General features: G+C 37.7%; 1 protein-coding gene and 1 long non-coding RNA gene across 4 annotated transcripts; both read left to right on the top strand.

Moving 5' to 3' along the window:
* Window positions 1-967: 967 nt before the first annotated feature.
* Window positions 968-4816, top strand: galr2b (galanin receptor 2b). Of its 3 annotated transcripts, none has more exons than XM_077735277.1 (4): window positions 968-1008; window positions 1201-1549; window positions 2951-3333; window positions 3928-4816. In XM_077735277.1, the coding sequence occupies exons 3-4, from the start codon at window positions 2960-2962 to the stop codon at window positions 4688-4690; spliced, it is 1137 nt and encodes a 378-aa protein (XP_077591403.1). In that variant the 5' UTR covers window positions 968-1008; window positions 1201-1549; window positions 2951-2959; the 3' UTR covers window positions 4691-4816. The 3 variants fall into 3 exon arrangements, with proteins under 3 accessions (XP_077591403.1, XP_077591405.1, XP_077591402.1); XM_077735279.1 differs by lacking the exon at window positions 968-1008 and having other exon boundaries at window positions 1021-1549; window positions 3928-4258; window positions 4451-4816; XM_077735276.1 differs by lacking the exon at window positions 968-1008 and having other exon boundaries at window positions 1021-1549.
* Window positions 4817-6741: 1925 nt separating this feature from the next.
* Window positions 6742-8468, top strand: LOC144209082 (uncharacterized). The gene is made up of 3 exons (XR_013328990.1): window positions 6742-6991; window positions 7118-7211; window positions 7655-8468. It is a non-coding gene; the product is annotated as an uncharacterized LOC144209082 (long non-coding RNA).
* The last annotated feature ends 3496 nt before the right edge of the window (window positions 8469-11964 follow it).

Genomic DNA, 11964 nt, shown 5'->3' with positions numbered 1-11964 from the left:
ATAAGGCGCACTTAAAAGTCTTACATTTTCTCCAAAATAGACAGTGAGCCTTATAATCCAGTGCGCCTTATATATGGATAAAAAACAGAAACCCAAAAACGAAAAACCACCACTGTCGGATATTAAAAAAAACACAAACGCCTAAACTGAAACAATACTGTTAAATATGCAGATGTCATCTTAGTTTACAAAATCTTCCATCATATAGCTCCTCCCCCACTGCAAGATTTTATACAAAAAAAATCCAAAACATCAACAATGGCTGGCTCTAGAGGTGACTGTGTAGTAGTGAGTGCTTCATACCTGGAAGTCAATAGCAATTACCGTATTTTCACCACTATAAGGCGCACTTAAAAGTCTTAAATTATCTCCAAAATAGACAGGCTTTATTTTGCGGAGTATGTTATCTTGATTTTGTCAGATGTACGTCAACAAGATAAGAGGTAGTGAAACATGGCATGGAATTCATCCTTAATTTCCTCGGAGGCTTTGAGTAATACACGACAGAATGTCCATAGAGGATAGAAGAGAAGGCCAGGACTCTCACGTACAATTGATTTGCACAATACTCCGAAGAAATCAATATCAATCCTGCGCATTGGGCCAAAGAGGGAAAGCTTCTTTATGTCATAAATTCCCTGGAAATGATTACGTGAGTGTTAAGGCTAATGAGGTCATCAGCAGTTTGCTCACAGAGGCTTTTTAGCTGTTGCTTGTTGACATGCTGCATTTTTAAAAAGGCAAAATTTGTATTAAAAAAAAAGCAACTTTTGCATCAAATTTAGTCTGAAACCTTCCTATTAGTAGAGAAATTTAGTATTTTTATGTTTTTACCTTTTAGTTTTGAGGCGAAACAATATTTTTTTACATAATTAATAATTCACAAGTCTCTATCAGTTCACGGTCAGTAATTAATCCATTTTTTTTCGTTGCCGGCCTTTGACAAGCAATCGGTGGGTTGTTGCCATAGAAACACACTTGAGAAAACAACACTTGGGAGTTATTCCTGTATGGAATTTGGCTTGGTGTTAACTATTTCTCACATTTTCAACATAATTAAAGCACGTTTATTATAAGTAATTCATCTATAAATAGCATTTTAAAAGAATTCTCGATTTTAGGATAAAATCTACTTTGATTGCTTATTTTTTTTTTTTGCCATGACACATTTTAACCTTAGCATTGTTTCCTCTTTTCCAGAATCTGTCCTCCCCCTCATTCCACCACCACCACCACGCTCTCCAACATCAGCATCATCAATGACGACGGCGCAACATCCTCGCCAAAAAAAATACCTCCAAACACTGTTAGCCCCTCCTCCGAGACCCCCCGAATGTGCCACTGCAGAATCTTTCGTCTTCTTCTTCTCGTTCCTGCAGGGAAGCGCAAGTGGCTTGCCGCCGAGAAGAGGATTGGGTGAGTAGAGTCAGAGGGGGGTGTGTGGTTGGGGGGTGGGGTCTCTTGTAGCGGATAGCAACGGCAATCAGATAGCAAGGAGGCAGTAGAACGACTCGTCGCCAGGAGTTGGGACTCCATCATCTACATTCAGGTATGTTACACATAGATGTAAATATGGCTTTTTCTGAAATATTTTCACGTAAAGTTTATGGACACTGATTTCTAATTGGGTTGAATGAGATCATGTTACCTATCTTATGTTTGATTCTCTGTTAAGTCGTCGTCTATACCATCCACGCCTTTTGTTTTAGGCCCATTTGGGAATTATTTGGCATATATTTATTCAATTTTATAGTCTAATATTTATATTAAGACCCTCCCGAACATGTGTGCTAGCTGCGGGGGGATGGAGATGTAAAGTAAACCTTATTTTGTCTCATGCCGGTAAGAGTAGAGTGCTAAAATTCCTTTGCTGCAGCTAAAAAATAAAATAAAATAGAGTATTCACAGTGCTATTATTGTCAAGTGCGTTCTTCTTCTTTGTACCCAGTGATAATGTAGTTGGTTTAAAGTTTAATACAAGCCATTGTGTTTTCATCACAGCACGCCAAGAATGTTTCCTGAGGGTCTCGTCGGCGCTTTTATTTTTTATTGAGCTCTTTGCTGTGCCACTCAAATAGGAAAGATGACTAGAGAATATGATTATGTATAGCAAAATGGTGTGCGGCGGGGAGAACAGCGTGGGGTTTTTTAGTTTTATGAATATCAAAAGTACATCGTTCCAATGCTTGAATATTAGATGAAGGAAGAGATGAGTGATGAAAAAGTCAGTGGGTGATAATAATGTTTTTTTAAGGGGGAAATGGCTATGTTCATTCGTTTTAGTATGATTAAGTTAAATTCATTATTAAATAAAATAGACTTTTCAATAATATTTATACTTGTGTAATATTTTTAGTTATTTTTTTCGCTTAAGAGATATTTTGAAATGTATTATTATACCAGTTTTAGTTTATAATCATTAATTCTGTCTGTAAAATTGCATTTTTTTTTAGTATTGCATAGAGTCAATAGAATGGAGTATATTTATGTTTTTGTCATGTCAATTCCAATAACTCTTATTATTATTACCCATAATCAATTTTTAGTAGCAAATATTTTAACAATGCGATTTAACAAATTAGATTTTTCTGTATAAGTGTTTCATTTTTCCATTATGGCAACTCCATGGGAACCTCACAGTTCAAAGCTCAGAATAACTCTTGAGTGAAATGTCATTTAAAAAAGCTTTTCAGAAATGCGCATAGAGCTGCCTCTCCTGCGAAGGAAAAAAAAAAAAATACTGCACTTTGTGATGAAAAGCTTTGGACTAGGCACAATACATTTCACAACGTGTTTTTTCTATTAGAGGAAAAACATCACGACACGAGGCGGTTCTGCTTTTTGCCTTTTAATTGGTTCTTCTTAGTGTAAAATCATTCAAAAATGGCTTTGTACATTGGAGATAACATTCCAAAACTGATCATTTGTTTGCCTTTTCATTCTATTTCAGACTTCCAACATGGCCGACACGGAGGATTTGACCAAGCCGACGTCGCCGGCTAACGTGTCGGAGACCTACCCGGTGAACCCGGCCAGTGTGATCGTCTCGGTGGTCTTCTCGCTCATTTTCTTACTGGGCACGGTGGGAAACAGCCTGGTTCTGGCGGTGCTGTTGCGGAGTGGCCAGTTGGGCTACAACACCACCAACCTCTTCATCCTCAACCTCAGCGTGGCTGACTTCTTCTTCATCATCTTCTGCGTGCCCTTCCAAGCTACCATCTACTCGCTGGATGGCTGGGTCTTCGGCTCCTTCATGTGCAAGGCCGTGCACTTCTTCATCAACCTCACCATGTACGCCAGCAGCTTTACGCTCGCCGCCGTCTCTGTCGACAGGTACGATTCGCCGAATCTTGTTTTCTTCAAGCACGTCGACCAGGACGTTTGGTCGCCCAGGACGTTTGGTCGCCCAGGACGTTTGGTCGCCCAGGACGTTTGGTCGCCCAGGACGTTTGGTCGCCCAGGACGTTTGGTCGCCCGGACGTTTTGGTGGCCCGGACGTTTTGGTCGCCCGGACGTTTTGGTCGCCCGGACGTTTTGGTCGCCGGGACGTTTTGGTCGCCCGGACGTTTTGGTCGCCCGGACGTTTTGGTCGCCCGGACGTTTTGGTCGCCCGGACGTTTGGTCGCCCAGGACGTTTGGTCGCCCAGGACGTTTGGTCGCCCAGGACGTTTGGTCGCCCAGGACGTTTGGTCGCCCAGGACGTTTGGTCGACCGGGTGAATATGATTTTGAGAGCTAGTTTCAACAGGAGATATTTAGATATTAAACGCTCTCTCATTAATAAAATTTTGAGAGCTGATTTCAACAGTAAACTGTCATGTTGTCAAACATCCAGCGACCAAACAAACGTCTTAATACCCTTCATGCACGATGGATCCCTAAATATGTGAGGCTAACCTTAACTAATCCATCTTCAATGTTCTCCAAGGTACTTGGCCATCCGCTACCCTCTCCGTTCCCGAGAGCTGAGAACGCCATGCAACGCGGTGGCGGCCATGGTGGTCATCTGGGGCCTATCCTTAGTCTTCGCCGGACCTTACCTCAGCTACTACCGCCTCATCCACTTTGCCAATGGCACCATGTGCATCCCCGGCTGGGACGAACGCCAGCGCAAGCTCCTGGACACCTGCACCTTCCTGCTGGGTTACGTGGTCCCGGTGCTGGTGGTCAGCCTGTCGTATACTCGCACCATCAAGTACCTGTGGACGGCTGTGGACCCCCTGGACGGCATGACCGAGTCCAAGCGAGCCAAGCGTAAGGTAACCAAGATGATCCTCATTGTGACCGTTCTCTTCTGTATCTGCTGGCTGCCCTACCATGTGGTCATCCTCTGCTACCTCTACGGTGATTTCCCCTTCAACCGCACCACTTATGCCTTCCGACTTCTGTCGCATTGTATGGCCTACGCCAACTCCTGCGTCAACCCCATCGTCTACGCGTTGGTCTCCAAGCACTTCCGCAAGGGTTTCAAGAAAGTTTTCAGCTGCCTACTCAGCAAAAAGGCACGCAACAAGGTCCACGTGGTGCACGTGGCCAACACCGCACCGGGCTTCGAACCCGGCTCTACCGAAGTGTCGCACATGAACGAGGAGAACGCCCGACACAACGGTTGTGAGATGACCGACAGACGACCCGTCCAGCCCCGGGAACCCACCGTCACACTCAACTCGCCGTTCCGGAGCACCGCTTGAGTAGAAGTGGCGATTACCCAATGCCGGACAGAACCGGAAAAGTCCACGGTAGGCTTTCTTCGTTCCGAACAAAATGCAATGAATGTGTTTGCTCTCACTTGGGCAATTTTCCTGCCAGGACCTGACGACAGCAACAACTTTGGCGAGAGGTAAAAAAAAAAAAACATCTGTTTACAAGCGTATTTTTCAGCGTATTTTTATGTTGGCGTCTGGCCAAATATCGAGCAGACAATCTGTCATTCTTGCTCCACGTTGAACTCTCGCTAGCTGACGTACCGTTAATTTTAACCGCAGAGTGCAATGCTAACCAATGCAAATTTACTTGTTGTGTCAAGCGAAGCGTGATGTTAAAACGAACTCTTAGCGCGCTCGCCAACATGCTTACCACTCTAGCTGCATATGTATACATATATGTATGTATACATACATATATACATACATACATGTATGTATGTATACATACATACATGCATGCATATATACATACATAGTCGCATGTATGTATACATACATACTCGCATGTATGTATACATACATACTCGCATGTATGTATACATACATACTCGCATGTATGTATACATACATACTCGCATGTATGTATACATACATGCATGCATGTATGCATGTATATATATGCATGCATGTATGCATGTATATATATACATGCATGTATGCATGTATATATACATGCATGTATGCATGTATTTATACATGCATGTATGCATGTATATATACATGCATGTATATATACATGCATGTATGCATGTATGTATATATACATGCATGTATGTATATATACATGCATGTATGCATGTATGTATATATACATGCATGTATGTATATATACATGCATGTATATATACATGCATACATGCATACATGTATATATACATGCATACATGCATGTATATATACATGTATGCATGTATGCATGTATATATACATGTATGCATGTGTGCATGTATATATACATGTATGCATGTGTGCATGTATATATACATGCATGCATGTATGTATACATGCATGTATGTATATACATGCATGCATGTATGTATACATACATACATGCATGTATGTAAAATGTATATGTATAATGTATGAGTGAAAGTGAGCCCATTTAAATGGTTTTACCTTTTTTGCCTTAATCGAAATGTTAAACTATATATTTTTAAATGTAGCCTTTATTAACGTAGCGAGACTATGAAGTTTGAAGACAAAAACGCTTTTTTGTACCGTTTGTAACTCTAAATGTATGTGTTGCGCAGATGTTTGACTTTGTGTTCGGTGTTTAGCATGCACGTTAATTAAAATATATTTTTGTGATGAAGAGCCAATTTCAACAATTAAGTCATCAATTTAAAAAAATCACGCACTTTATTGCTCTCTTTGACGTGCATGTTTATGTTTGATGTTCTATAATGCGTTCCTCAACAATATTCTTGCATTGTGTGGCTTTATATGAGACGTAGTGTATATTTTTGTATCGGTAGAATTAATAATGTACTTCGCGTTCGAACCTTTTTCTCTCTTGACGGGTGTATTTTCTAGGGAGGAAAATAGCTTACACTTAAATTAACGTATTTGTGCATGTTTTGTTCTTCTGTTTACTGCGAGTAAATGTGTATTTTCGATACTGAGGGAAGGTAATTGACTTTTTCATGGACATTAGATGTTGAATGTTATCTATAGATATAGATAAAGATTTTTCTCTGTATATTAAATCTAGGAAAGGAATTCTGTGTGGAATTTCAATAAAATAGTTACCTCTATAGCTTGTATCATATTTGCCTATCTATTATTGTCTGTTAGTTTTTCCTTCTGTCTTCTGTTTTTTTGCGTTAAAAAAAGCCTTATTATACTATGTCGTTTTTTTTTTTTAGAAAAAAAGCCTTGTTATACTATGTCGTTTTTTTTTTTTTTTTTAGAAAAAAAGCCTTGTTATATTATGTCTTTTTTTTTTTTTAGAAAAAAAGCCTTGTTATACTATGTCGTTTTTTGAGAGAAAAAGCCTTGCTATGCTATGTCGTTTTTTTTTTTTTACTAAAAACAGCTTACCTTACTATACTAATAATTGTAACAGACAAAAAAATAAATACTACTGCTTACTTTTAGGAGCCTGTGGCCCAGTGGATAAGTCATTGGCCTTGCAACTCTGTGGACCTGGGTTCAAATCCTGGTTTGTACTGCTTACCTAACTTTTCCCACTTGAAGGTTCCTCAAAGTACTAAGTGTGATCTGGGAGTGAAAAGAGACAAAACAGCAAATACTACTACCTACTCTTGGACAGTGGTGGCCTAGTGGGTAAGTCATCAGTCTTCCACCTCTTTGGTCTTGGGTTCAAATCCAAAGTGCTTACAAGTATTTTCCCAACATTATTCAGGTAAATGAATGAGATAAAATTACAAGTACTACTGCTTTCTCTCACAGGGTGGTGGCCCAGTGGTTAAGTCATCAGTTTCCCGTATCTGTGGACCGAGGTTCGAATCCCAGTCCATGCAAAGATTTTCCCACAATTGTACAGGTAAAAAAATAAGTTCTAATGTCTAAGTGTTTAAGTGTATAAGTGTTCAGTGGTGTATGAAGCATTTTGTCCAAAAAATGACTAAGTGTTTCACCCCATTTCCTTGGATAAAACGTTTCAACACCTATGTATAAGTGGGGCACGAGTTGGTGTAGTGGGTTGCACACTCGCCTTTGCACGGAGAGAACGTGAGTTCGCTTCCCGGTGTCGGCGGTTCACTGACCAAGCAAGCGGTCGAGGGTCGGCCGAAGGCCGACCCGAGAACGCCTTTCGCACAGACAGGTCCATCAAGTGTCTTCCGAACTGCCGAAGGCAGTTCGGAATATAACCTTTTGCTGAAAAGTATGACTAAGTGTTTTATATAAATTAAAAAGATTTTTCTTTTTTTTTCTTCTTCTTCTTCTTATTCCATTTGACCAATTTTTCTTTCCAACTATTTTCAGCCAAACGACGGCAGCGGGAATCGAACCCAGGTCTCCCACACGGGAGTCCAGTGATCTAACCTCTGCGCCAACCAAGTGACTACACTTTTCTTTGTAATCATTTGGGTATTTTTAGAAGAAGTTCACAGAAACAACTAAGTGAAAAAGTGTCCCAACCGGGAATCGAACCCAGCTCTCCCAGACGGGAATCCAGTGATCTAACCTCTGCGCCATCCAAGTGACTACACCTTCCTTAGTAATCATTTGAGTCTCTTGACTTCAAGTCCACAGAAACAACTAAGTAAAAATAATGTCCCAACCGGGATTTGAACCAAGGTCTCCCACATGGGAGACCAGTGATCTAACCTCTACGCCACCAAGGGACTACACCTTCCTTAGTAATCATTTGAGTGTCTTGACAAGTAGTCCACAGCAACAATTAAGGGAAAAGTATATGTCCGAACGGGGATTTGAACCCAGGTGTCCCAGACAGGTGTCCAGTGAACAAACCTCTACGCCACCATGGGACTACACCTTCCATTGTCATCATTTGAATCTCTTGACCACAAGTCCACTGAAACAATTAAGGGAAAATGTTACTGTCTTACTATACTATGTAATTATTTTCCAAATAAAAGCCTTACTATACTGTGTCGTTTTTGAAGAAAAAAAGCCTTACTATACTATGTCATTTTTTTGCAAATAAAAGCCTTACTGTACTGTGTCGTTTTTGAAGAAAAAAAGCCTTACTATACTATGTCGTTTTTTAAGAAAAAAAAGCCTTACTATACTATGTCGTTTTTTTGCGATAAAAAGCCTTACTATACTATGTCGTTTTTTTTAGATAACAAGCCTTACTATACTATGTCGTTTTTTGCGATTAAAAAGCCTTACTATACTATGTCGTTTTTTTGCGATAAAAAGCCTTACTATACTATGTCGTTTTTGGCGATAAAAAGCCATACTATACTATGTCGTTTTTTTGCGATAAAAAGCCTTACTATACTATGTCGTTTTTTGCGATAAAAAGCCTTACTATACTATGTCGTTTTTTTGCGATAAAAAGCCTTACTATACTATGTCGTCTTTGGCGATAAAAAGCCTTACTATACTATGTCGTTTTTTTTAGATAAAAAGCCTTACTATAGTATGTCGTTTTTGGCGATAAAAAGCCATACTATACTATGTCGTTTTTTTAAGATAAAAAGCCTTACTATACTATGTCGTTTTTGGCGATAAAAAGCCATACTATACTATGTCGTTTTTTTGCGATAAAAAGCCTTACTATACTATGTCGTTTTTTGCGATAAAAAGCCTTACTATACTATGTCGTTTTTTTGCGATAAAAAGCCTTACTATACTATGTCGTCTTTGGCGATAAAAAGCCTTACTATACTATGTCGTTTTTTTTAGATAAAAAGCCTTACTATAGTATGTCGTTTTTGGCGATAAAAAGCCATACTATACTATGTCGTTTTTTTGCGATAAAAAGCCTTACTATACTCTGTCGTTTTTGGCGATAAAAAGCCATACTATACTATGTCGTTTTTTTACGATAAAAAGCCTTACTATACTATGTCGTTTTTTTTTGCGATAAAAAGCCTTACTATACTATGTAGTTTTTTTGCGATAAAAAGCCTTACTTTACTCTGTCGTTTTTGGCGATAAAAAGCCATACTATACTATGTCGTTTTTTTACGATAAAAAGCCTTACTATACTATGTCGTTTTTTGCGATAAAAAGCCTTACTATACTATGTCGTTTTTTGCGATAAAAAGCCTTACTATACTATGTCGTGTTTTTGCGATAAAAAGCCTTACTATACTATGTCGTTTTTTTGCGATAAAAAGCCTTACTATACTATGTCGTTTTTGGCGATAAAAAGCCTTACTATACTATGTCGTTTTTTGCGATAAAAAGCCTTACTATACTATGTCATTTTTTGCGATAAAAAGCCTTACTATACTATGTCGTTTTTTGCAATAAAAAGCCATACTATACTATGTCGTTTTTTTGCGATAAAAAGCCTTACTATACTATGTCGGTTTTTTTTTAGATTAAAAGCCTTACTATACTATGTCGTTTTTGGCGATAAAAAGCCTTACTATACTATGTCGTTTTTTGCGATAAAAAGCCTTACTATACTATGTCGTTTTTTTGCGATAAAAAGCCTTACTATACTATGTCGTCTTTGGCGATAAAAAGCCTTACTATACTATGTCGTTTTTTTTAGATAAAAAGCCTTACTATAGTATGTCGTTTTTGGCGATAAAAAGCCATACTATACTATGTCGTTTTTTTGCGATAAAAAGCCTTACTATACTATGTCGTTTTTTTTGCGATAAAAAGCCTTACTATACTATGTCGTTTTTGGCGATAAAAAGCCTTACTATACTATGTCGTTTTTTTTAGATAAAAAGCCTTACTATACTATGTCGTTTTTGGCAATAAAAAGCCGTACTATACTATGTCGTTTTTTGCGATAAAAAGCCTTACTATACTATGTCGTTTTTGGCGATAAAAAGCCGTACTATATTATGTCGTTTTTTTGCGATAAAAAGCCTTACTATCCTATGTCGTCTTTGGCGATAAAAAGCCTTACTATACTATGTCGTTTTTTTTGCGATAAAAAGCCTTACTATACTATGTAGTTTTTTTGCGATAAAAAGCCTTACTATACTCTGTCGTTTTTGGCGATAAAAAGCCATACTATACTATGTCGTTTTTTTACGATAAAAAGCCTTACTATACTATGTCGTTTTTTTGCGATAAAAAGCCTTACTATACTATGTCGTTTTTTTGCGATAAAAAGCCTTAATATACTATGTCGTTTTTTTTGCGATAAAAAGCCTTACTATACTATGTCGGTTTTTTTGCGATAAAAAGCCTTACTATACTATGTCGTTTTTGGCGATAAAAAGCCTTACTATACTATGTCGTTTTTTTTAGATAAAAAGCCTTACTATACTATGTCGTTTTTGGCAATAAAAAGCCGTACTATACTATGTCGTTTTTTTGCGATAAAAAGCCTTACTATACTATGTCGTTTTTGGCGATAAAAAGCCGTACTATATTATGTCGTTTTTTTGCGATAAAAAGCCTTACTATACTATGTCGTTTTTTTTTAGATAAAAAGCCTTACTATAGTATGTCGTTTTTGGCGATAAAAAACCATACTATACTATGTCGTTTTTTTGCGATAAAAAGCCTTACTATACTCTGTCGTTTTTGGCGATAAAAAGCCATACTATACTATGTCGTTTTTTTACGATAAAAAGGCTTACTATACTATGTCGTTTTTTTGCGATAAAAAGCCTTACTATACTATGTCGTTTTTTGCGATAAAAAGCCTTACTATACTATGTCGTTTTTGGCGATAAAAAGCCGTACTATATTATGTCGTTTTTTTGCGATAAAAAGCCTTACTATACTATGTCGTCTTTGGCGATAAAAAGCCTTACTATACTATGTCGTTTTTTTTTAGATAAAAAGCCTTACTATAGTATGTCGTTTTTGGCGATAAAAAGCCATACCATACTATGTCGTTTTTTTACGATAAAAAGCCTTACTATACTATGTCGTTTTTTTGCGATAAAAAGCCTTACTATACTATGTCGTTTTTTTGCGATAAAAAGCCTTACTATACTATGTCGTTTTTGGCGATAAAAAGCCATACTATACTATGTCGTTTTTTTGCGATAAAAAGCCTTACTATACTATGTCGTTTTTTGCGATAAAAAGCCTTACTATACTATGTCGTTTTTTTGCGATAAAAAGCCTTACTATACTATGTCGTTTTTTTACGATAAAAAGCCTTACTATACTATGTCGTTTTTTTGCGATAAAAAGCCTTACTATACTATGTCGTTTTTTTACGATAAAAAGCCTTACTATACTATGTCGTTTTTTTGCGATAAAAAGCCTTACTATACTATGTCGTCTTTGGCGATAAAAAGCCTTACTATACTATGTCGTTTTTTTTAGATAAAAAGCCTTACTATAGTATGTCGTTTTTGGCGATAAAAAGCCATACTATACTATGTCGTTTTTTTGCGATAAAAAGCCTTACTATACTATGTCGTTTTTTGCGATAAAAAGCCTTACTATACTATGTCGTTTTTTGCGATAAAAAGCCTTACTATACTATGTCGTTTTTGGCGATAAAAAGCCATACTATACTATGTCGTTTTTTTGCGATAAAAAGCCTTACTATACTATGTCGTTTTTGGCGGTAAAAAGCCTTACTATACTATGTCTTTTTTTTTTACTATACTATGTCGTTTTTGGCGATAAAAAGCCATACTATACTATGTCGTTTTTTTGCGATAAAA

This window comes from Stigmatopora nigra, chromosome 15, assembly GCF_051989575.1.
Source record: "Stigmatopora nigra isolate UIUO_SnigA chromosome 15, RoL_Snig_1.1, whole genome shotgun sequence".
In the NCBI taxonomy this organism is placed as follows: Eukaryota; Metazoa; Chordata; class Actinopteri; order Syngnathiformes; family Syngnathidae; genus Stigmatopora; species Stigmatopora nigra.
The sequence above is the reverse complement of the archived record's forward strand: the minus strand, read 5'-3'. Positions and strand labels throughout refer to the sequence as shown.

What these genes read in the sequence shown, in the direction of transcription:
- galr2b (XM_077735277.1), top strand. Translation starts at nt 2,960, where the DNA reads ATGGCCGACACGGAGGATTTGACCAAGCCGACGTCGCCGGCTAACGTG. An exon ending in GCCGCCGTCTCTGTCGACAG is followed by an intron (nt 3,334 to 3,927) that starts GTACGATTCGCC and finishes ATGTTCTCCAAG; the next exon opens with GTACTTGGCCATCCGCTACC.